Source organism: Vulpes lagopus, chromosome 2 (genome assembly GCF_018345385.1).
Source record: "Vulpes lagopus strain Blue_001 chromosome 2, ASM1834538v1, whole genome shotgun sequence".
NCBI classification, from domain to species: Eukaryota; Metazoa; Chordata; class Mammalia; order Carnivora; family Canidae; genus Vulpes; species Vulpes lagopus.
This window is the reverse complement of record NC_054825.1, coordinates 165540003-165563633: the sequence shown is the minus strand read 5'-3', so window position 1 is coordinate 165563633 and position 23631 is coordinate 165540003. Positions and strand designations below refer to the sequence as shown.

Below are 23631 nucleotides of genomic sequence, written 5' to 3'. Positions count from 1 at the left end.
TCTTGCCCTTGGACTTGGAGGGGCCATGGACTGGGCTTACCACCCCACAGGCAGGTAACAGATATTTTTCCAGTCCACCGAAGTTGGGAGTTTCCCTTGATGCTCTCTTTCCTTGTTTCAAAAGCCAAGGGGCCAGCGGCAAATTCCAGTCACCTTTTCTTTACAGTGACACACTGGTGTAAACTTTGGTTCATTTCTTTGTTTCCTTTGCCACCTGTTATTATCAAAACTAAGAATCAGGCATGTTTTTAAGGAAATTGAAGTAAGGAACAATGGATTATGGTACTCATGCAAAGAATATATCTATCCAAAGGACAAAATGAAGGTGGTTCAAACTGACCCAGTGCTTTGTTTCTGTCATGGCATTTCATCATAGAGTTCACAGTGCTTGCTTCGGGAGCACATATACATTATAGAGTTCACATAGGGAAAAGAGGCCCTTTGGTGTTCACAGATCACTAGTGTCTGGATCCTGGCTCTCCCGGTGCTAGGTGTGAATCTCTCTGAGCCTGTTTTCTCACCTTGAAATGGTGCTAGCTAATAACTGTTACCTAGAAGGTGGTTGTGAGGTTTCAGATAATTGTGCAGAGCACCTAGCAGTGTCCTGCACATGACCACTACTAATTAATCACTATTTTCCATTTTTAACCCAGTAAGACTCTAAACTTAGAGCCACAGATGTGTGGATTATTCTCAGGGTTTGGTTTCCTCTGGCTAGATGCCTTTTTCAATTCAGCCTGCTATGTGAGTGCCCTCAAAAGAAGATTGATGTTGGGGTGGTGTTACTTTCTCCTCTCCAAGGGCCTGCTGCTCTGAGTGCCCCAGGGACTCCATAATGAGCGACCCATGTCTGACCGGAGACTGAGACAGCTGGCAGGCCACTCACCAGAGTGGCTTTTCCATCTGACATGTGCCCAGTAACCCTTCAGGTGCCTGATGTGTTGCTTGTTATATCAGCAATCTGGCCCACTTCTTGGCATGTACCACAAAGTCTGATTTCCTTACTAGCAAAGTTTAGTATCCCAATTTTGTGACACTCTACAGACCATTGAGTTACTTCTTGGGAGGTGTAACCCAGAGTTTGTTTAAATCTGAGAGAGAGAATCCATGTCATTTAGCAAGGGAGATTGATGCTATTGCCACAGTTTACTTTCTTTTTTTTTTTTTTAATTTTTTTATTATTTATTTATGAGAGTCATACAGAGAGAGAGAGAGAGAGAGAGAGGCAGAGACATAGGTAGAGGGAGAAGCAGGCTCCATGCACCGGGAGCCTGACGTGAGATTCGATCCCAGGTCTCCAGGATCGCGCCCTGGGCCAAAGGCAGGCGCCAAACCGCTGTGCCACCCAGGGATCCCTCCACAGTTTACTTTCATTCCCACATCTTGCAAGTTGAAGCACTGAACTAGATCTTGGATTCTTTGGGGTGAAAGGGATAAGGGCAGTTGTCTAATTTAGCCTTCCATCAAGTGACAGAAACTCCTTGACAATGGCTATGGCGGATAGTTTGCTGTCTCCGCTTTGAATATTTACAGAGCAGTCTCTTCCTTTTTAAACAGCTGGGGATTTTTTTTTTTTCTCTTTATATTGGCCGAAATTGTCGGTGTTCTCCTCATCTCTCCCAACATAACCCTTTGGAACCATATAAAATAATCTTTCTTTCCGTGAGATAGTCCTGTAGCAATTTGAATTAATTGTCAGAGTGCTCTGTTCTTTCTTTTTCCAGCTTAAAGATCCCTGGTAATTTTATGAGTGGGTCTTTATTACCTTAGAAATTCTCCAAAAAAAAAAAAATAAAAAAAAAAAAAAAAAAAAAGAAATTCTCCAGATTGTCAGTGTACCCTTCATCATTTATACCGTTATCCATTTATTCATTCCGCCTCTCCTGGGAATTTTTCAGAGGAAGGCAATGAATCACAGTGGTAAGAGCACAGGTTTTGCAGTCAGAACTGACCTGGGCAAGTAACTGAATGTTTTTAGGACTCAGCTTCTTCATCTGTAAAATAGGGTTCACACACAGATCTATTGTAAATCTGAAATGAAATAATATATCTGAAGACCTTAAGCAAGGGTCCAGTGCATAGTACTCATCAGTTGATGAAGGGGTAAATTTTCTGGCTAACTTAGGTTGTTAGAACACACATCATCATCATTGAGAAGGTGGAGGAAGTATAAGATTAAAATTTATTATGTCTTTATTAGAACTATGGTTAGAAGGCTTTATGGTGATTAGAAAAGCTGCTTCCTTGCAGCTTCTCTTAAAGTTCCATTTTTTAATTCCTTAAAACTTTATTTAGGAGCATCAGTTTTATTAAAGAACAGTGCTGTTGTGTTAGTTTTGACAGGCAAATTCTGCAGGATTGATAAAAAGAATGTCGCTGAAATCCAGATGGGCTTCCTTCTATATTCAGATTCTGTAGCTAATAATTTGAACTATATGGCATTTTTAAGGGAGAGCATAGCTTGACTCAATGATTATCCAGTTGCAACAATGTGTGACAACAGAAGCACTCCCCCCTCTCTTTCCTGGAATCACTGGATTGCTACTGTATGCTAGGTACGAGACCACCTTGTGAGGAGGTGCCATCCCAGAAACGTCACTTACCCAGAGTCACAGGACTTGTCTGTCAGGATTCAAACACAGGTCTGTTAAGATATCAACCCTTAGGGGATCCATGGGTGGCTCAATGGTTTGGTGCCTGCCTTCAGCCCAGGGTGTGATCGTGGGGACCCGGGATCAAGTCCCACATTGGGCTCCCTGCGTGGAGCCTGCTTCTCCCTCTGCCTGTGTCCCTGCCTCTCTCTCTCTGTGTGTGTCTCTCATGAATAAATAAAATCTTAAAAAAAAAAAAAAAAAGATTTCAACCCTTAAATTCTTTATGTTGTACTTCATGTAAGTAGAAGATGCCAACAAGAGAGTCTAGATTGGTTAAACTATCTCATGTAAAGACACATCATAAATTATTACTTTCCTTTTCCTTATTTCTTTGGTGAAAAGTCTAGGTCAGAGCCTAGACATAGCAGCCACTCCCTGCAACCTGAGAGGCTGTATGGCTGGTTTTATGAGGGGCAGGACAGGGACAAGGGTAAGCTTGTGGAGGGCATGGTTCTCTGGGACCCCAAGATCAACTCACATTGCATTAGAGTCTTTCTGACTAAATCAGTTAGCAGGCTCTATTAAAATTGGATTGTCTGTGCCTTTGGGTGATCATTACAGGTAATATCAGCCAGTAGCCCAGATGGGCTCATTCCTTCTTTGGTGTACGTTTTATTCTCAGCTGTTCTTTTTTTTTTTTGCCTCTTGTTTGCACAGGAAGTCCTCAAAAAATCTCAGACTAAACAGGAAGGGATTTGTTCCCATATAAGTAGAGGTACCAGAAGGAATGAGGATGGGCAGGATAAGGAAAGGAGAATGGTTGACCCTGACCTAGCTAGTTAGTTATCCCGTTTAGTGGATTTTATGCAAAGATCCCCTAAATGCTTTTTAAAAATTATTTATTTGAGAGAGTGCATGGGTGCCAGCAGGGGAGGAGCAGAAGGAGAAGGGAAGCAGACCTCCCCTCTGAACGCAAAGCCTGCTGATGGGACTTGATCCCACAACCCCAAGATCACAACTCAAGCCGAAACCAAGAGTCGTTGCCAAACTGACTGAGCCACCCAGGTGCCCCATCCCTAAATACCTTTAAGTATATTGGTTGGTACATTTGTAATAAATCTGCCCTGTTAATTTGGTCTCATTAACTTGGAAATGAAACTGAAATGCTGGAGCTACCCCTGAGTCCATTTACCTTGATTCTCTTTGGTTACCCTCATCCTGAGTAGCTATTTTACCAAAAGGCCAAAATTTCAGGTGTATTTTTGTGGCTTTTAGGAAATGTACCATTTGTTTAGAGCATTTTTTCTTCGTGTGAGCATCAAAAGGATTGAATAATTTTGGAGCAGAGTATCTCAGTAGCATTTATGAGGTGAGCTTTGGAGACAAACTCTCCTGGGTTTGAATCCCAGCACTGTCACTTACTAGTTGTGTCATTGAGGCACATGGGACATTTTTCCTTGGTAAAGTGGAATGTCATGAGGTTTAAAAGAAATAATATTTGGGACTTGCTTGGTACCTAGCAAGAGCCCTCAACTAGTGTTACTCTGCTGTTGCTGCTCCTAGTGACGAAGGAGATTGCTGGGAAAGAGACAGTATTATCTTTTTTGTCCCATTTGATTAGTTTGTTTTACCCTTTCCCAATTCTGAAGCCACTGGAGGATTAACCCCAGGCCAATATAGTGAAGGAAATTCTCACTTGGAGCTTTCAGCCCTAGCAGAATGTATGCTCTGTTTCTTTTCTGGAAAGGAGGAAATTACTCATTCTCAATTCTATCTTTTATCTTTTTAAAGATTTTAGCCATCTTTGAGTATATAACATTCATTATCCTTATGGATGTTTGGAAAACTTCCTGTTTACTCCAGGGCACCCCGATAAAGGATGTGGATAGTCATCTCATTGTTATTAATTACACACAGCCTGCTTCTTATAAACACCTTTGTTTTGGTAGTATAGTCTCAGACTCGAGGTGTGACTTGTGTCAACTTGCTGGTATGTTGTGTGATATTTGGAGGTTAGAAAATAAAAAATTAGTGAGATGAACAAGTGGGTCTGTATCCTGCTTGGAGTCTTTCTAGCAGTTTCCACACCACCGTGAGTTCCCTTCTGGAAGCCTTACTGATGTTTGAGTTGCATGTTGATACTTACTTTTTTTGTGTGCTTTCTTTTCTCTTTCCTGTGCAGAAACCAAAGCCCAAACCCCGGCCATCCATCACAAAGGCAACCTGGGAGAGTAACTATTTTGGGGTGCCTTTGACAACTGTCGTGACTCCAGAGAAGCCCATCCCTGTTTTTATTGAGAGATGTATTGAGTACATTGAAGCCACAGGTAAGAGTGCTACCTCAGAGTGGACGACCACTTTCACTGTATATCTTCCAGCAGGCTGAGTCATCTGGAGACTCTAGGATCATTTCTTCTTAAATGTGAGATGCTTTCTGAGAAGAAGCTAAGCAATCTAGACAGCTGTCAGACTTAGGATCCTCCATCTGTGCGTAGTTTTGAGGCTGTCATATGGGATCTATTAAACCTTACAGTGTATGGAGCATCCTGTTTCCAGGATTGCAGCTGTGGCTGGTGTTAGGTGCCTCCTCCGTGCTCCCTCAGACACCTGTCATGATGTGCAGTCTGTTTGTGTCCTTGTCAGCTGCTTGAGGGCAAGGGAAGGGTCCTATTATTGTGTCTGCCACACTGTACTGGACACAAACCGTAGTGTAGTTTGGCTTAATGCAATGAAGGAGTGGTTGTGACTGTTATAGCCCTTGGCCATTGAGCAGGTACCTGAGATTCATTATTGACAATTTTTTTCCTGAGGTTAAAAAACCAGTGAGGATCCTTGGATATTTTCTGGTCAGGCAGCCATATTTCAGCTCCACTGTCAACTTGATGTTGTCACAAAGACCAACAGTCTTAATATTTTCCATATTGTTCTTTTTTTTTTTTTAAGATTTTATTTGAGATAAAGAGCATGAGCTCTCTCAACAAAAGCTGATGAGTTTGAGGAGAAGGTAGTATAGGAGGCATATGATTGTCAGTTCTTGAGCATTAGCAGTTGAGCTCAAGAATATAGGCTTAAACTAATTTAAAACCAAGGTAAGGATTAGAGCCTTCCTCTGTGTTTTTTCGATTCCGGTGTTATCTGTGATGATATTAAGTATTGTGTGGTGTGCACAGCCTAGCAGGCTCTACTGATAATTTCAACAGCATCCTATTAAGCTGCGTGACAGTGTTAATATTTACTTAAGATGTGCCAAATCAGGGAAAATAGGTTTCAAGTTGAAGCCTGCTAAAGACTTTGTAGTTATTTCCAGGGTTTTCTCTGCAACACACCAGGGTTGAATCACAGTAAGCACTTTGCGCAGTCATAACAGATCTGTAGCTTTGTTTAGTCCATTCTGTCCCCAAAGCCTTTTCTCAATGTCCATCTCTTTGACACTGGTTTTATATCCGTTTCTTTCTGGCACCTCCCTTGGGCAAGGAGAAAATCTGCACAAAGATTCAATTCAGGTGACTTAATGACCTAGCACTCCAGAGAGACAGTTTGTGTTATCTCACAAAGGAGAAGGACACTTTTTCCTGGACTTTTTGTTTTGACATTATTTTAGATTTATTGGAAAGGTACAAAAATTGTAAGGTTAAGCAAATTGAAAGTTACAAAAAGTTCTAGGTTCCTTAAATGCCAGTATTTTACCAGTTTTCCCATACCATTCTGTGTGTGTGTGTGTGTGTGTGTGTGTGTGTGTGTGTGTGTGTGTATCTTTTTTCTGAAATGTTTGAAAGTTTGCAGATCTGATGCACCTTTACTTCTAACTACTTCAGTGGGTATTTTCTAAAAATATTCTCTTACATAACTACTGAGCAGTTATCAAAATTAAGATGTTAAACACTGACCTACCTAATCTGTGGATGTTTTTATTTCATCAGTTGTCCCAGTAATGTCCTTTATAGGAAAACATAAACATTTTTTTGGTCTAGGAGCTAACCCTGGACCACATGATAGATTTTTTTTTTTTTTTTTTGGTCAAGTCTCTAGTCTCTTTTAATCTAGAACAGTTTAGTTGATCTGTTTTTCATGGCCTTGATGGTCTTTTGTTTTTTAAAGATTTTATTTATTTGACAGAGAGAGCAAGCACAAGCAGAGGGTGCAGTAGAGGGAGAGAGAGAGAAAAAGATTCCCCTCTGAGCAGGATGCCCAACATGGGGCTCTATCATAGGACCTTGGGATCATGATCTGAGCCTAAGACAGACACTTAACTGATTGAGCCACCCAGGTGCCCCACAGTCTTGATAGTTTTAAAGAATACAGATCAGCTATTTTGTAGGAGGTCCCTCCTCAGTTTTGGTGTTTTTTGGTTGGTTGGTTGGATGTTTTCCTCATGATTAGGTTCATATTTGCACCTTGGGCAGAGACAGAAGGCAAGTGATGCCGTGTCCTCAGTGCATCACACCATGTGGCACATGATGTCAGTTTGGCCCATCACTGGCAGTGTTCACTTTGATCCTTTGGTTAAGGTGGTGGTGTGTACTAAGCTTTGCCACTGCAAAGCTACTCTTTCCCCGTAGTTTTACTCCTTGATTCCTTCAGCATTTATTAGTTGATTTTCTCTTGTCAGGGAGAGCTTTCTCTTTTCAGGGGACCCTTGTATGAATGATCTCCTCAAGTGGCTCACCTAGGGTAGCCTGAGGTGCCCAGATGTTACCCACATGCCCTCTAGCTGAGCACGTCAGTGGTCTTGACCTACCCCACCCACCTTGCTTCTGTCACACTTGGACTGTGATGCACTTTTTAATCTCCACTAATAAAATAAAACTCTCCTTGCCCTTCTACTTGTGAATTCTTTGGGGTATAAGGCTTTACCACCAGGTACTACCAACCTGCTGCTTTCCTTAAAGCTCTATGAGACTGGACCACTGTCTGCTCTATCACCAAAAAGCTTGGAGCTTCAGGGTCATCTCCAATCAGTTCCTAAGCCTGTCACTTCTACTTTGTCATCTCTTGTCTCTCCCTTCCCATCTCATTTCCACTTCCCCACCATCACCCTCCAGAGTCTTATCCTTTTTTTTTTTTTTTTTTTTTTTAAGATTTTAGAGAGAGAGAGAGAGAGAGGCAGAGACACAGGCAGAGAGAGAAGCAGGCTCCATGCCCGGAGCCCGACATGGGATTTGATCCCAGGACTCCAGGATTGCGCCCTGGGCCAAAGGCAGGTGTTAAACCGCTGAGCCCAGGGTCCACAGTCTTTCCTGATTACATGATAGTTCCTCTGTTGTAAACCTCCTCTTACTGCCTCATTGCCTACCAACTATGGCCCACAGTCTTGCCTCCTCCCATATGCAGTATCATTATGGCTGTCTGCCTGCTTTCCTGCCTCTGTCCTCTCTCCCTTCGTTCTTTTTCTCTTTCCCCATTTTCTGTTTTATACTACAACAAGCATTAACTTTTAAATTGTTTTACAAGAATACAAGCAGAACTTCTTTGTATTTCTCTGCTTTTCATGCACCCTTCGTGTGGTGTGAAATGTATCCCACATTCCTCCTTGCTTTTGGAACTTGTCCTTGTTCTTCAAGACTCCCCCACCCCCAGTAGCCCTTTGAATGCAACCTCCCTGGTGGTGCTCAGGCACATTTCAACTTGCTGGGAACAGGATTCTTGGTTCTTGGTCTCCTGAGTGTGGCACACAATATATATTACTTGTTGATTAATATATATATATTCATCCTGGAATACCTTAATTCCATTGCTTACTTGCTTCCCTCTCTCCTTACTTCCAACCCTCCTTCCTTCCTCCTTTTAAATTTTGCTTATATACTTCCCCTTGTTGGCATTAGTTTGTACTTTTGTAGAATTTCAGGAAAAACATTAAACCTTGTATCTCTGAATTTAGTGTGTGTCGGGGGGCATTCTGTACTCTTTTCCCTAAAATAATATTTTTCTTCTTCATAAGATTTAGGCATGTTCATTATAGAGGTGACAAAAACTATGAAAACAAATTTAAAGATTCATTGATCTTCCTCTTAGTGAATACCACTGTTAATGGTCTTCTGTATTTCCTTATAGCCTTATTCTCTGCATATGTGTGTTGGTTTTTACTTTTACATAATTCAGAGTATGCAGTATGATAGTTCTCAAAAGATTTTTAGCGTAACTTAGATGAGGCAAAAGACCCCTGAGTTTACCAGCTTACCTACTCCTGTTTTCCTACAGAAAAAGAATTCAGTAACCAAGAGGTGGATTGGAGGACTGTTTTTTGAGAATTACTGTTTTTTTGTTTTTGTTTTTGTTTTTTTGAGACACAGAACAAGCGGGCACGTACGAGCTGAGGGAGGGGCAGAGAGAGAAGCAGATTCCTCACTGATCAGGGAGCCAGACATGGGGCTCCATCCCAGGACCCCAGGATCATGACCTGAGCTGAAGTCAGATGCTCGACTGACTGAGCACCCAGGTGCACTGAGAATCACTGCTTTTTTAACCAGACATTGTTACATGAGCATGCTCCCTGTCATTAAATACTTGTGAAAATAGGACTTTTTTTTTTTTAATTTGAAGATCTAACTGGTTTTATTAAGTATTGATGAATCGTGCAGAATCCCACCTAGCAAGCAGAGGGCTCTGCCTCAAAGAATAGGACATTTAATTGCTGCATAATGTTCCAGGAAATAGCTGGATCACAGATTATTTAACCATTCCCCTGTTTGGGGGCTCATGTAGCATTTTCTCCTGATGTACTTAAAGAAGAAGATTAGCTAGGACAGGCATTTTGGAATACTGTTACAGAGCCTCAGATCTGCAGTTAGACCAGGTTTAGAATCGTTTTTTTTTTCTGCCATTTGCTCATCCATAAACTGAGAGTGGCGATAGGACCTGCCTGCATTGGCTGCCACCCGGATTCCAGGGGACTTGCACCAAGGTGCTGAGTGTGGCACATGTCTTAGGTTCATTGTGTGCTGGTTGTGGCTTTAGCTTCACCAGTCATACATTTGGTTCTTTCTGCTACCCATTAGACTCTACATTAAATGTAAATATCCATGACTTGACTTTTCTCCCCAGCTTCCTTTAAAAAAAAAAAAGATTTTATTTATTTATTCATGAGAGACAGAGAGACAGGCAGAGACACAGGCAAAGGGAGAAGCAGGCTCCATGTAGGGAGCCCGATGTGGGACCCGATCCTGGGACTCTAGGATCACGCGCTGGGCCAAAGGCAGGTGCTAAACCGTTGAGCTACCCCGGGATCCCCTTCTCCCCAGCTTCTAAATTAAATACAGTAAAACCCATTAAAGAGTTAGAAGAGTGGTATGATGATCAGCCAGTATTCACCAGGTGTTAACATTTTGCCACATTTGCCCTTTCTTACCGTAATTTTTATTGTTGTTAAACCATTTGAGAATAAGCCGCAGATGCCACATCAGTTCACTCCTAAAACTCTCAGCATATATCCCTAAGCTTTAGGAGTTTCTCTTCCATAACTGCAATAACATTATCACTTTTAAGAATAATAGCATTAATTCAGTAGTATTTTACATGTGTTGCATGTTTAAATTTACTCAGTTGACTTAAAACTCTCATAGCCAAGATTTTGTTCTAAGATCCAAGCAGTATACACAGCACATTTGGCTATTGCCTCCTTTGTCTCTTTCAATCCAGAACAGTTCTTTCTGCCTTTGTTTTGTTCTGTTTTGAATGATGACTTTATTTGAAAAGTCTAGACAATTGTCCTGTAGAATGTCCCCTTCTGTGGCATGCTGTCTGTACCTCTCTATCATCCTCAGCCCCCTTCTGACACCACCCATGGCTACCTCATAGTGTAACTTCTATCTGAGCAGAGGCTTCAGACTAATGAGATTTTGTTGAATGATTGAATGAATTATGGATTAGGTGTTCTCCCAGGTCTGACTAACTTTTACTGAACTTGCACTTGAGGAGAGCCTCTGCTGCCACCTGACTTCTCTATCCTCTCGCTCACTCGCTCAATGTAGAAATTGTCCTATGAGTCATGTCCATGTGATCATTCAGGCAGTCAGTCTAGCTGATTGGAGAGGACGCTCCAAATGTATTGTGTTTGCCAGGTCTGCCCCAAGTCTCAAAGTCAAAATCCATAGTTTTTGTATCTGTCTCATACATTTTGGCACTTGGCTTGTCCTGGCAAATAAAATATTGTATCATCACCTTCAAAGGCAGTGTGCTTAGAAGCTCACACTCCTGGGGATCCCTGGGTGGCGCAGCGGTTTGGCGCCTGCCTTTGGCCCAGGGCGCGATCCTGGAGACTCGGGATCGAATCCCACGTCAGGCTCCCGGTGCATGGAGCCTGCTTCTCCCTCTGCCTGTGTCTCTGCCTCTCTCTCTCTCACTGTGTGCCTATCATAAATAAATAAAATTAAATTTAAAAAAAAAAAAAAAGAAGAAGAAGCTCACACTCCTGCCTACTGTGGTGGGAAAGAAATCCAGTGAGAAACCCAGAAAGCAGCCTCTGTCCTTGTCCTTGTGCCTCAGGAACTGGGTTGTTCCCCACCTGCCACTTCACAGCCAGTGTCCCAGGCAGCTGTAGTGGTGAAAACCTACCAACTGAGACCTTGCGTTGGAGAGGCAGTAGCATGACCATTGCGACAACTTGAACCATCCTGTCACCTTACTGTTTTTTCTGATTACAAGAGTAATAAGCTTGCTTGCAGTAAAAATTATTACAAATTCAGATATATCACAGAAAGTGAAAGTCCTTTACAGTCCCAGTCTCCGGCAGTAATCTGCATTAATAGTTGGATTATGTTTTCTGTTAATATTACCCCCTCCCCCAAAATGCTTAAAAACAGGAGATCATCTGCATACTGTTCTGCAGCTTATTTTTTAATTTAACACTGTATACACCTTGGGCATCATTATTTTAATTCCATCTTCAGGCCAACTGCATTTTAATCTTTGACCTGAGAAGAGGGTGGCAGGAGTTGGAGGTGAGGTCTAGAGGAGTTTATGGAGAGAAGCTTTGTTTGTAGGCAGCTCCACATTCCAGAGGTGGCCCATGGCAGGTTCCTGTGACTGCCTTGTTTCCTCCTCCTAGTTTGTGAGTAAATTGCCAGGCCAGCTCCTCTTAGACATAGACCATAGGGAAAGGATCGCTGTCTTCTCTCCTCAAAATTTGCTTCCTCTGCTGTCTGTTTCCAGGAGCTCTTCTCCCAAATTCTTAGATCTTCTCCTGACATTCTGGGTTGCACTTGTCATTTTTTTCCCTAGCTTTCTGACCAGTTCACTTATCCTCGTTTCATATTTCCTAAAATTAGAATGTGTTTAAGAAGTGGTCAATAAGTAGAATAGCTTTTGGGTTGATTTGCAGATGCTTTGAACCCAACCCAGGCTCAGAGACCACCTCTGTGCTAATAGGATCGCAGCTTTTACTTTCTGCTATAGTTACATGATCAGGCTGGAAAGGGGCATGGATCTTCTGCAGCTGCTCTGGGGTCACCACTGGAAGTAATATTTCTGCCTAGAACACTTAACACTCCCCCTCTTTTTTCTATGTGGAAAATTGTCGGGGGATTGGAGCCCCTACTCCCCTGCTACAGCAGTGTGATTCCTGAGTGAAGAGAGAACATTGGCCAAGCTGATCTGAACTCTCCAGTGCACAACAGGAAGTAAAAATATTCAGTCCTGTCCAGAGTTCATCTTGCTGGAGTTGGGGGTAGTATTTAATTTAGAGCCTACTCACAGTCCTCCTGAGAAGAAATTCTCAAGCTAAGTATGTTCTCTGTACACCTCATTGTAGTCACTAAGTAAGGTTTTAAATCCCAGGTCTCTGGCCCAATTTAGAGCCAAAGTATAGGAAGGGGGAAACATCCATGTCCTACAGTATAGAAACCCCCTTAGGGAGCTTCCAAGCATCACTGTCCCCCACCCCAGAAGGCCTAGTATCCTGGAGGGTGAATGCCTCGTCTTTTAATAAACTGCCAAAAAGTTTTCCAAAGGGAGTCTACCTTTTCATATTCCCATCAGCAGGGTGTGAGGGATCTAATTGTTCCATATCCTCACTTGGTCATCTCATCTAGGCGCTCATCTAGGCGCTGCTGGATGTATTCACCAGGCCGGGGTCTCACTTATCAGCCACTGAACTAAAAATATCATTCTCTAGGAATGATTTTTCTGAATAATGTGTGAGACTAGACCTCCTTGCCCCTTCTTTCTGTGTTCTTTAACCTTTTTGTTTTGGCAGTGGGAGGGGGTAGGGTGGCAGTAGCAAAAATTATTTCCTATCTAATAGTCCTTTTCTTAATTGCTTTGCTTACTACTGCTCTAGCAAGTATCACAGTGGGCTGAGAAAAGAAATTGTCCCAGGGAGAAGCAGTTTCATATGGGCAGAAAGCCCCTGTTCTGCATCTTGAATTCTAATGCATTCAGACCATACTATATAAATAACTAGTAGGCCATGCTTTCATTAGTGCATCTTCATTTCAGTTTGTCCCAGTGGAACAAAAAAGTCCCTGCAGTCAAGGAAGCCTGGCAGCTGTTTAAAATAATGACGCCAAAGATGATCAGCTATCACATTAACTCTCCCCATTTTCTATTCCTGACGCATTATTGAGTGCCTGCTTGATCCAGGTGTTGCACTGGGTACTTGGCATTTGTGACCTCATTTCACTAGAGATTGTTTTGTTGCTCCAAGAACCCAAATGTGGCAGGAAGCTGGCCATTGGGAGGGGTCAGTGTCTTTTATCAACCATAGGAAGACCCTATGGTATCAATAAAGTACAGGGTTAGCTTGGCTGGAGAGACATTGACATTCCACTACTCTCTTGGAAGGACTCTTACCTGGTGACCAGACCAGGGCTCAGCCTTTCAAGGTAACACCTACCTGGGTACAGTATTGCAGCTGAAATTATTTTTTTTTCAAATCTTTATTTAAATTCTAGTTAATTAACATATTTATTTTCAAACCCCTTTCCTACAGGCCTGGAATTGAACCATACAGCAGAGCCTTGGGGTTTCAGTGCCTACACTGAGGGGCCTCTTTATTTGCCTTTCCTACAGGGCCTGGAATTGAGCCACACAGCAGAGCCTTGGGGCTTCAGTGCCTACACTGAGGGGCCTCTTTATTTGCTTTCAGGGGCACTGCTTCTCCGTGGGCAGCAGAATCAGGTCAAGCTTGACCTCTCTGGTTCAGTGGGAGAATGCAGGATATGGCACCAAGTGGTTATAGAAACTTCCTGATAAGTTATTAGTAGGTCTAAAAATTTTTAGCTTACTGACTTTTTGTTGGAGTTAGGGAGAAATCTGCAGGTTTCATTTACTCAACAGATATATATCTATAGATAGATATAGACGTATCTATATATATACGTATTTTAAGATTTTATTTATTTATTCATGAGAGATACAGAGAGAGGCAGAGACACAGGCAGAGGGAGAAACAGGCGCCATGCAGTGAGCCCGACGTGGGACTCGATCCCAGGTCTCCAGGATCATACCCTAGGCCGAAGGTGGCATTAAACCGCTGAGCTACCGGGGCTCCCCTTATTCAACAGATATTTATTGACGTGTGTGTGTGTGTGTGTGTGTGTGTGTGTACACATAATTCATTCAACAGATATATACTGACATATATATAATTTTTAAAAAATATTTATTCATGAGAGACACAGAGGGACAGAGACATAGGCAGAGGAAGAAGTAGGCTCCCTGTGTAGGACTTGATCCCTGGGATCACGACACTCAACCACTAAGCCACCCAGATGCCCCTTTACTGACTATATTAATGAAGCTAGGACCTGGGTTAAACTAAAAGTGTCCCCCATGATGTCCAAGGGTGGGAGAGATAGACATAATCACATAAATGCATAATTGATTCAGGCAAGAAACATTATTGGATTTTAAAATCACTGGGGAAGGGGATCCCTGGGTAGCTCAACGGTTTAGCGCCTGCCTTTGGCCCAGGGCGCAATGCTGGAATCCCGGGATCGAGTCCCACGTCAGGCTCCTGGCATGGAGCCTGTCTCTGCCTCTCTCTCTCTCTCTGTGTCTATCATAAATAAATGAATCTTAAAAAAAAAAAAAAAAAAAAAAAAAAAAAGCTAAATGTACACTTACCATCCTGCTCTTAGGTATTTGCCCAAGAGAAAGGAAAACATATTCACACAAAGACTTCTATTCAGCTCTTTCTAGCAGCTTGGTTCATGAGAGCCAAACTGGAAACCACCCAGTGTCCATCAACAGGTGAATAAACAAACTGGTCCATCCATCTACTGGAATACTACTCAGGGGCCAAAAGGAAGAATTATAGCTACACACAGCAGCATGGTTGAATCTCAAAAGCATTATATGTTGACAGTGATTCAAGCCAGACACAAAAGACTACCAATTCTGATTCCATTTTTATAAAGCTCTGTAAATGCAAACTAATCTTTAGTAATAGCAAGCAGATTAGTGGTTGCCTGGGTGCAAGGAGGGGCAAGAACTGATTGCAAGGAGGCATGGGAAGAACTTGGGGATGACGGAAATATTCTAGATCTTGATTTTGGTGATAAGTTTATTCATGTACACATTCAAAACTATCAAATTGTACACTTTAAATGGATAGAGTTTATCATATAAATTATATATATATCTATATAAATTATACGGCAGTAGTTAATTTTTAAAAACTAAAAAAAAAAAAAAAACACTAGGGAACAGTCCTGAAAGAACTTGATATTTACAGTCTCAAAATACAACCCAACACATTAATCACCAAGAGGAAATGTACCTTTATACTGAAGAGATCTGAGGGTTACCACCTTAACAAAGTGACAAGACCTGGCTTCCCGGCTGGTAGTTCAACTAAATTTTGTGTCTCTTTGCTGAAAATATTTAACCTGAATCTTACATGAAGAAGTAATTAGACAAATCCAGAATGTGATAGCTTTCTTTTCTTTCTTTTTTTTTTAATGTGATAGCTTTTAGAAGACAATTGGCATGGACTCAGTAAAAAGGTTTGTATCACAAAAAAAGAAAGCAGTTTGAGAGCCTAATGCAACTTCTGTGTTTATAACATAAACTTCAGCTTAAACTGGCTAAGCCTTATTTTTCTATTCCTTCTACTTGGGAATAAAAACAGTAGTTCCTTCAGAAAGAGTATTTGAGAATTAATTGCACTCCGTTTGAAATGTTCTTACATTTTGCCTGGTACACAGTAATCATTCAGTCGATGTTAACCATTGTTTTGGTGGCTTCTGTCACTGACTTGTCATGGTTGCAGAAATCCAAACAGGACATCTCCCCCAAAACAGTAATGAATGAGATTGGACAGCATCTATAGGCAGTTTTTAAAACTTCTCATTGGGGCAGCCCCAGTGGCGCAGCAGTTTGGCGCAGCCTGGGGTGTGGTCCTGGAGACCCGGAATCGAGGCCCACATCGGGCTCCCTGCATGGAGCCTGCTTCTACCTCTGTCTGTGTCTCTGCCTCTCTCTCTCTGTGTCTATGAATAAATAAATAAAATCTTTAAAAATAAATAAATAAATAAAAATAAAACTTCTCATTGAAGTATAGCATCCATTAAAGAAAAGTACACCCATCATTAAAATACAGCTCAGTAAACCACCACAAACTGAACACAACTGCGTGACCAGTTTAGGAAAGATGAAGATGAGCAGTTCCCCCAGAAACTTTTCACCAGGGATTATCACTATTCTAGCTTCTAACATTATAGAATAATTTTGTTTGTTTTTATGCATTAAAAGTAGACTCATACCAAATGTGCAGTTTTGTGCCTGGCTTCTTTTCTCAATGTGATATCTGTGAGATTCATCCCATGGTTGAATTCATAAATTCACCCATGTGATTGGAGATCATTCTCATTGCTATATACTCTTCCATCACATGAATAATCCACTTTTTTTTTTTTTTTTTTTTTTTTATAATCCACTATTTATTCATTCTGCTCTGCATGGACATTTGGGTACTTTCCAGTTTGGGGCAATTGGAAATAGTGCTGCTGTGAACATTCTTGTACATTAATTTGGGTGCATTTGTGTGTACTCGTGTGCTTCAAGTATATACCCCAAGAGTGAAGCAGCTTTTAATAATTAATTTTAGCATGTTGAACATGATGATTTAAAAGACCTCTATCAGTCCCTGAAGGGATGATAATATGTGAAGCTTGTGAGCTAAAGCATTAAGGGTTTCTCTTTGCTACATATTCATGGCTTTGTGTTTTGTGTCTTTTAAGGAGTAAGGAGTGGTTCTGGTAAGGGGGTGTGTGGGTACACAAAACAGCCTCACATATTCTTTTAGCAGCTGGATCATTCCTGTTTACAAAGTGTGCCTGGCTGAAAGAATCTTGAATTCTTCCAATACCTTGTGATATAACTGTTTTCTTTGCTGGGGTTCTGTCTGTGGTGTTAAGTTGAGATTGTGGTTAGCACAGATCTTGATAACCCAATGGTTTTTACTTGTCCATTGTAGGCCATTGCTCTCTGATTAAATTTTGGCTATTTTGCAGCACAGATAAGTAGGTGTTCTTATTGATACCTGCCAGTGAGATTCTAAAATGAAAGGTCCAGCCCTGGGGAGGCTCAGTTGGTGAGGGGAGGAAGGGTGAAGCTTCAGAAGCAGGGGTGTCTTGAGGGTGAGCACCAGGCCCTGTACCCATGGCTTGAGGGCTGTGCCTGTAATTCAGCTTGTCTGCATCATTCGCAGGTCAGAGGTGGCCCTCATCTCCTCTGTGCAAATGGAAGCCCTCTATAAAAATGGTCTTTGACAGATACTTAGAGCTGTGACCTTCCTCCTGATTTAGCTCATTTGCCTGGGTAAATGAGCAGAGTGCTTTCTGCGTGGCAGATTTAAATTTCACCACTAATTGAGGGTAGTCATCTTTAGGGAGAAATGCTTGCCATTAGATCAGAGGCCTTTGGGAGACAGCCTGGCAACAAACACATCAGGGCAGATTAAGGCAGGAGGTGGAGATGGGTGAGTACAGAGCACAACTGTTAGTAACTGTGGGACAGGCCACAGAGAAGCCGACCGAGGATTTCTGCTACATGCATGGGAGGACCACACACACTCACACACATGCACACGCACATGCCACATACATGTCATGGAGGTTTTGGTAGCCTTTTTTCCCTATTTTGTCTTGCTACTGGATAAATCTGTACAGGATGAACCCAGAGCAAAGTGCCTGGATTCGTATCTCACTCTGCTCCTTGTGAACAAATGTTTAACCTGGACATGACTCAGTTTCCTTGATGGTAAAATGGGGATGGTAGTACCTTGAATCATTGAGATGGTTCAGTATGTTCAAGATCTTATGAGAGTACTTGGCAGGGTCATCAGGGATAATTAGCGTTTGCTGCGGCTGCTTCTGATGCCACTGTAGATACTGTCCAAGGGGCACCTAGGTGCACCTTCCACTCTAGGTGGACCTCAAGCCTCGCAGGAGTCCTCATTTTCAAGCCCCTGCTGCCCACTGGGCATTGTGCCCTTCACTAGCAAGGTCTGGTTCAGGCTTCTCCTTCAGGGAGAACAGCCCAAGTGACTCATTCTCCCTTCTCAGATCCTGAGGGCCAGAGAGCAGAGCAGCTCAAGCATGGACTTTGGAACCCATCACACTCATTTTAAAATTTCAGCTCTGCTACTTCTCTTGGCTCAACTGCCTCAGCCTTTGAGTTCTGTGCCTTCTGCGTAAAATGCAGCTAATGGTAATACCTGCCTTATTAGGATTGTGAGAATTGAATGGAATCATGACATCAGCTGCTTGGCCTGGCACATAGTAAACACTCGGCAAAGGGGAGCCCTTGTTCTTTTGTGGTGAAATTGTCAGTGCTGACTTCTTGTCTTGCTTGTCCTCTGATTATTTCATGGGCTGGTTTTGAATCCTAGTTTACATGTTCACACTTCACAGGCAGCCTGTTGTTTTAGATCTTCTCCATGCTTACTTGACCTGTGATAAAGACTTGGGAATCTTTTTTTTCCCACAGAGCTCTCCTCACCTCCATTTTATCTCATTCTTTAGGTAGGTAGTACTTCTGTGTATTTATTTCTCTGCCTGGTTCCAGAGTTCCAGGGACCTGGGGTGCCTAGAATTGTGAGGATGCTATCTTTATTTCATTCATTCAGCTCTTATATACTATGTGTCATGAGCTATTCAAGTTGCTAAGGATGTAGTATTGGACTAAACATAAAAATCCTTGTTCTCGGGCAGCCCCGGTGGCGCAGCGGTTTAGCGCCGCCTGCAGCCCAGGGCATGATCCTGGAGTCCCGGGACCGAGTCCCGCGTCAGGCTCTCTGCATGGAGCCTGCTTCTCCCTCTCCCTGTGTCTCTGCCTCTCTCTCTCTCTCTCTCTGCATCTCTGTGAATAAATAAATAAAATCTTAAAAAAAAAAAAAATCCTTGTTCTCATGCAGCAGACATTTTAATCTAACAGGGGAGGCAGACAGTAATAAATAAAATATATATAAAGAATCTTGATGATTAGTGCTCAAGAGGATAAAAATGAAGCAGGAAAGTGGGATGTGAAATGTCTGGAGTAAGTGTTAAAATTTTAGATATAGGGAGCTGGGGGGAGAGTGGCTTTTGATGACAGCCTGATGGAAATGAGGGAGGGAACCATTCCATTACCTAGGGAAGAACCTTCCAGAGAGAAGAGCCAGTGTGAAATTCCTAAGAGTGGAACATTTCTGGTAAGGGCCTTGGCTTTTACTGAGTTGAGGTAAGGAGTCACTGGAGGGTTTTAAGTGAAGGGACTGTATTTGGCCTTTGCTCAATAAAATAACTCTGGCCACCGTATAGAGAATAGTCCTGACCCTTAGGGACTTGAATGCTCTTGATCTCCTTGCATTTCTGCGAATCTTCCTCCATTCTGCCCTTCCTTTCTCTGGATGTGTTACCAGTCCCCCATATTGCTGGCATGGTTTGACCTAGACCCTTAGTTAAGACCTGAAGCATAGAGCGGTATAACAGAGCAGGGGGGTGCCGGAGGAAGCCTGTGTTAGAGCCCAGAACTGGGAGAATGCAAGAAACGGTAAGCAGATGGGTCAGCCACCAAACCTGGCTTGCCTTGCCTACCTCCTCTTCACAATTTCCAGTTTCACACATCCCTCCACCCCCTGCACCTGGCAAATCCCCACTCTTTCTAAAGCCTTCATACTCTAGATATGCCTCTCTTACATCACATTTTACCTCGTATTAGGGTTAATAAGGCCATAAAGGTGGGGCCCTTGATCCAAATCGATTCATGTCCTAAGAAGAGACACAAAGAGCTCTCCCCAGAAACTGAATTGGCCAGTACCTTGATCATCTTGGACTTCCCCGCCTCCAGAACTGTGAGAAAACCTATTTCTGATGTTTATTTTTTTTTTCAAAAAATTTTTTTAATTTTTATTTATTTATGATAGTCACAGAGAGATAGAGAGAGAGGCAGAGACACAGGCAGAGGGAGAAGCAGGCTCCATGCACCGGGAGCCCGACGTGGGACTCGATCCCGGGTCTCCAGGATCGTGCCCTGGGCCAAAGGCAGGCGCCAAACCGCTGCGCCACCCAGGGATCCCTATTTCTGATGTTTAAGCCCTCTACTCTTTGTATGGTATTTTGTCATGGCAGCCTGAGCAGATGCATACCGATGGCTAGGTGTTTTATAGAGGCATCAGAACTCTTAAGATCCTTGAGGTGGGGGCCAGTTCTTTCTTGATTTATGCATCCTGCGGGGCCTGGCTCCCCATGACCTCAGTCAGGGATCTTTGTGTTCACATGACCAGAAGAAAGCAATTGGGTCAGTAAGAATGGGAATTGAGGCAACAGAAAGTCAGAAGGCCTAAGACTGGTAGAAGGAGACATGGAAGAATGCCACTTGAGAATCCTGGTCTGAAAAGATAAGCTTGCTCTTTTGTGTAGGGCCTGGCTCTCAGGTGGTTTATTTGTTTGAAATGTAAGCTGACTTGGGTATCAGGCAATTGAATCCCACTTTTTCAAACAGAGATGGTGTAAAGGCCCTATGATTTCACCCCTGTTTGCCTTCTTTCACTCCTGGCTGGAATCCTTTGGCTATTTGAATTTGGTGGCCTCCCAGCAGTTTGAAGAAAAACAAACTCACACAATTTATCTTTTCACATAAGCTGCAATTTGGTTGAAATAAGACCTTTCTAGTACGTAGTCCCGAGCTTCTGATAACTGCAACTACAACCAGTGTTTCTGTTTTGTGATCTGGTTCTTTTTTGTGTTTCAAAAGCCACAACAGAAAACTCTTTCTTCTGTTGTGGTTGTCAGGAGTCTGCATTTGGGACAGACATAGGAGCAAGAGAGTGTTTATGTAGAAACTTGGTCTAGGATGGAGGATTTCATTTCCTAGGCAAAGAATGTGTAAAGGACCCCAAGTCTGGGTAAATGCAAAATTCTTCTGAGTCTTGAAAATGTAGGTTATGTATTTGTTGTTGTTGTTTTTAATATCCCTAAGACTAGGATGGGGAAAAATAAGGTGAAAATACCTGGCCCGAAGTGAACTAAATATAAAAGCCCTTGATTCTAAGAAGCCCTTGATTCTCAGCTGCCCTTCTCCATCCAATACCAGCTTTAGGGGAGGGTCATAGACAGCACATTAAGTAAGGTTTGGTTTTTTTGTTTGTTTTTTTTTGTTTGTTTGGTTTTTAGGATTTTATTTATCCATGAGGGACACACAGAGAGAGGTAGAGACACAGGCAGAGGGAGAAGCAGGCTCCACACAGGGAGCCTGATGTGGGACTTGATCCCAGGTCTCCAGGATCACTCCCTGGGCTGAATGCGGCGCTAAACCGCCAAGCCACCAGAGCTGCCCACATTAAGTAAGGTATTAATGAAAAGTCAATCAGGTCATGATCCCAGTGTCCTAGGATCCAGCCCCGCATTGGACTGCTGCTCTCTTTCTCAAAGTCTTTAAAAAAAAAAAAATAAGAAAAGTCAGCCTAGTTTGGGAAACATGGTAATGGTCTGAGAAGCACATCATCTGATGGCAAGAATGTGGTAGTAGCAGTTTCTAACAACAATAATGATCAGGATAATTAATATCTCAGAGGCCTAGTCCTGAGCTTTGTGAGTGTGACTTCATTGCATCCTTGCCGGGAGGGTAGAGCCCCAGAGGAGAGCCCTTGCCCACACACAGCTAGCCTTTCAGCAGCCTTCTTAGCAACATTTATTTAAGGTCAACAATATCTTCCTAATCTGAACATCTCTATTTCACATTTCTTGTATTTTAGGTAAGGAAGCTTTATCTTCTGCATGATCTTGGAAGGGAAGGACATGTATCATTTAAATTATATAAGCAGGATTACAGGGGAGAACCTCTTAAACCATCTGAAAAAATGGTTATCTTTTTTACAAAATGGAAATTGCTGTATTACTGTCAGACTTTTGTTCTTGAACAATCTGAAGAAGAAAGTAAAAATGAGCCTTAATGCTGCCACCCAGTTATAACCATCATTTAACAAGAAAGAATACAGCAGAGCAGTCAAGAACAACCCACTGAAACCATTCTGCTTAGTGCCAGGCCTGGTTCTGCCACCTCATCAGCTGTGTGACTTGCAGCAAGTAACAACCCTGTCTAAGCCTCAGCTTCCTAGTCTTTTAAATGGGGTTGATGATAAAAACAGTATTTTAATATATTCACATAGCCTTCTAGATTTGACCAGCTATTTCTACGCATTTGACAAATATAGTACTTGTGGATCACTCTCGACACACTAATTACAAAAGATTTTTAGTTCTTAAAAGCAGACCTTTTAATACTGTTGTTCAGATGGTACTGTCCCTCATCTTTTTTTTTTTTTAAAGTCTGATTTAAACTATTAAATGGGGATCCCTGGGTGGCGCAGCGGTTTGGCGCCTGCCTTTGGCCCAGGGCACGATCCTGGAGACCCGGGATCGAATCCCACATCGGGCTCCCGGTGCATGGAGCCTGCTTCTCCCTCCGCCTGTGTCTCTGCCTCTCTCTCTCTCTCTGTGACTATCATAAAAAAAAAAAAAAAAAAATTAAAAAAATAAACTATTAAATGTATGGCTTAGATGATTTGTTCATCCGAATAGATTTTCTCCATTTCTTCAAATTTGTGTGGCAAGGTAATAGATGCAGGTATCAGAACATCTCACTTTCACTTCTGATCTATCATTCACTCATACAGACAATGAGTGAGCATCTTTGGGACTCCAGAAGTCAGTAAATAGGACATAGTCCCTGCCCTTAGGAGTTAAGAAGTGAAAATGGGTGAATATGTCTGTGTACAAAAGACTCTGTGAAAACCCAAAAGAGAGATCTAGAGTCATTTCATCTCTCTTAATTCTTCAATGCAGAATAGAGCTAATGTCTGCCTTACCTAAGCTACATGATGGGTGATACTGAAGATCAAAAGAGACATATGGAGGAGCACCTGGTTGGCTCAGTAGGTAGAACATGTGACTATTGATCTCAGGGCCATGAGTTCCAACCCTGTATGTGTGGGCTACTTTAAAAAAAGAGAGAGAGACTTGTGGACATGTTTATAAATTATAAAACTTTGTAGCTATTCTTGTCTTGAGGTCTGTTGGTCTCCTCTGATTTTAGAAGGAGTAAGGCCTTCATCTGTTCTTGAATAGGTATGTGCTAGGTGCTATAGCTCATCTAATCGTTACAACAGCCCTGTGAGGTAAACCCTGTAATGATGCCATGAAGATAAGAGGTGATTGACAGCCATGCTTTCCCAAGTAAGAAGCTGGATTACCACAGCTTTGGTCTTATTTCTTGCATATCTTGCCTATTAAGAGGTTGGCAATGTAATCATTACCTGTACTACAGGGGCTCCCAGACTTTTTGATTTAGTGAGCTAGTACAGTCACCCTCAGCATTTTGGGGGTAATATAGGGTTGCCAAACATACTCCATTCTGCCAAAGATATTAAATTTTGTAAATTATTAAACAAATCACCTGAAACTAATATTATTCTGTATGTTAGCTAACTAGAATTTAAACAAAAACTCAGGGGTGCCTGGATGGATCAGGTGGTGGGGCTCAGGTCATGATCTCAGGGTCCTGGGATTGAGCCTTATATCAGGCTCCCTGCTCAGTGGAGAGCCTGCTTCTCCCTCAC

General features: G+C 42.3%; 1 protein-coding gene across 2 annotated transcripts in view; it reads left to right on the top strand.

The window, feature by feature from the left end:
- The window catches only part of ARHGAP35 (Rho GTPase activating protein 35), a 138870-nt gene that overhangs the window by 60604 nt on the left and 54635 nt on the right, over positions 1-23631 (top strand). For both annotated transcript variants that reach the window (XM_041746450.1, XM_041746452.1), the window contains one exon: positions 4777-4921. In XM_041746450.1, coding sequence (XP_041602384.1) covers positions 4777-4921 — 145 coding nt within the window. The remainder of the gene's footprint in view (positions 1-4776; positions 4922-23631) is intronic.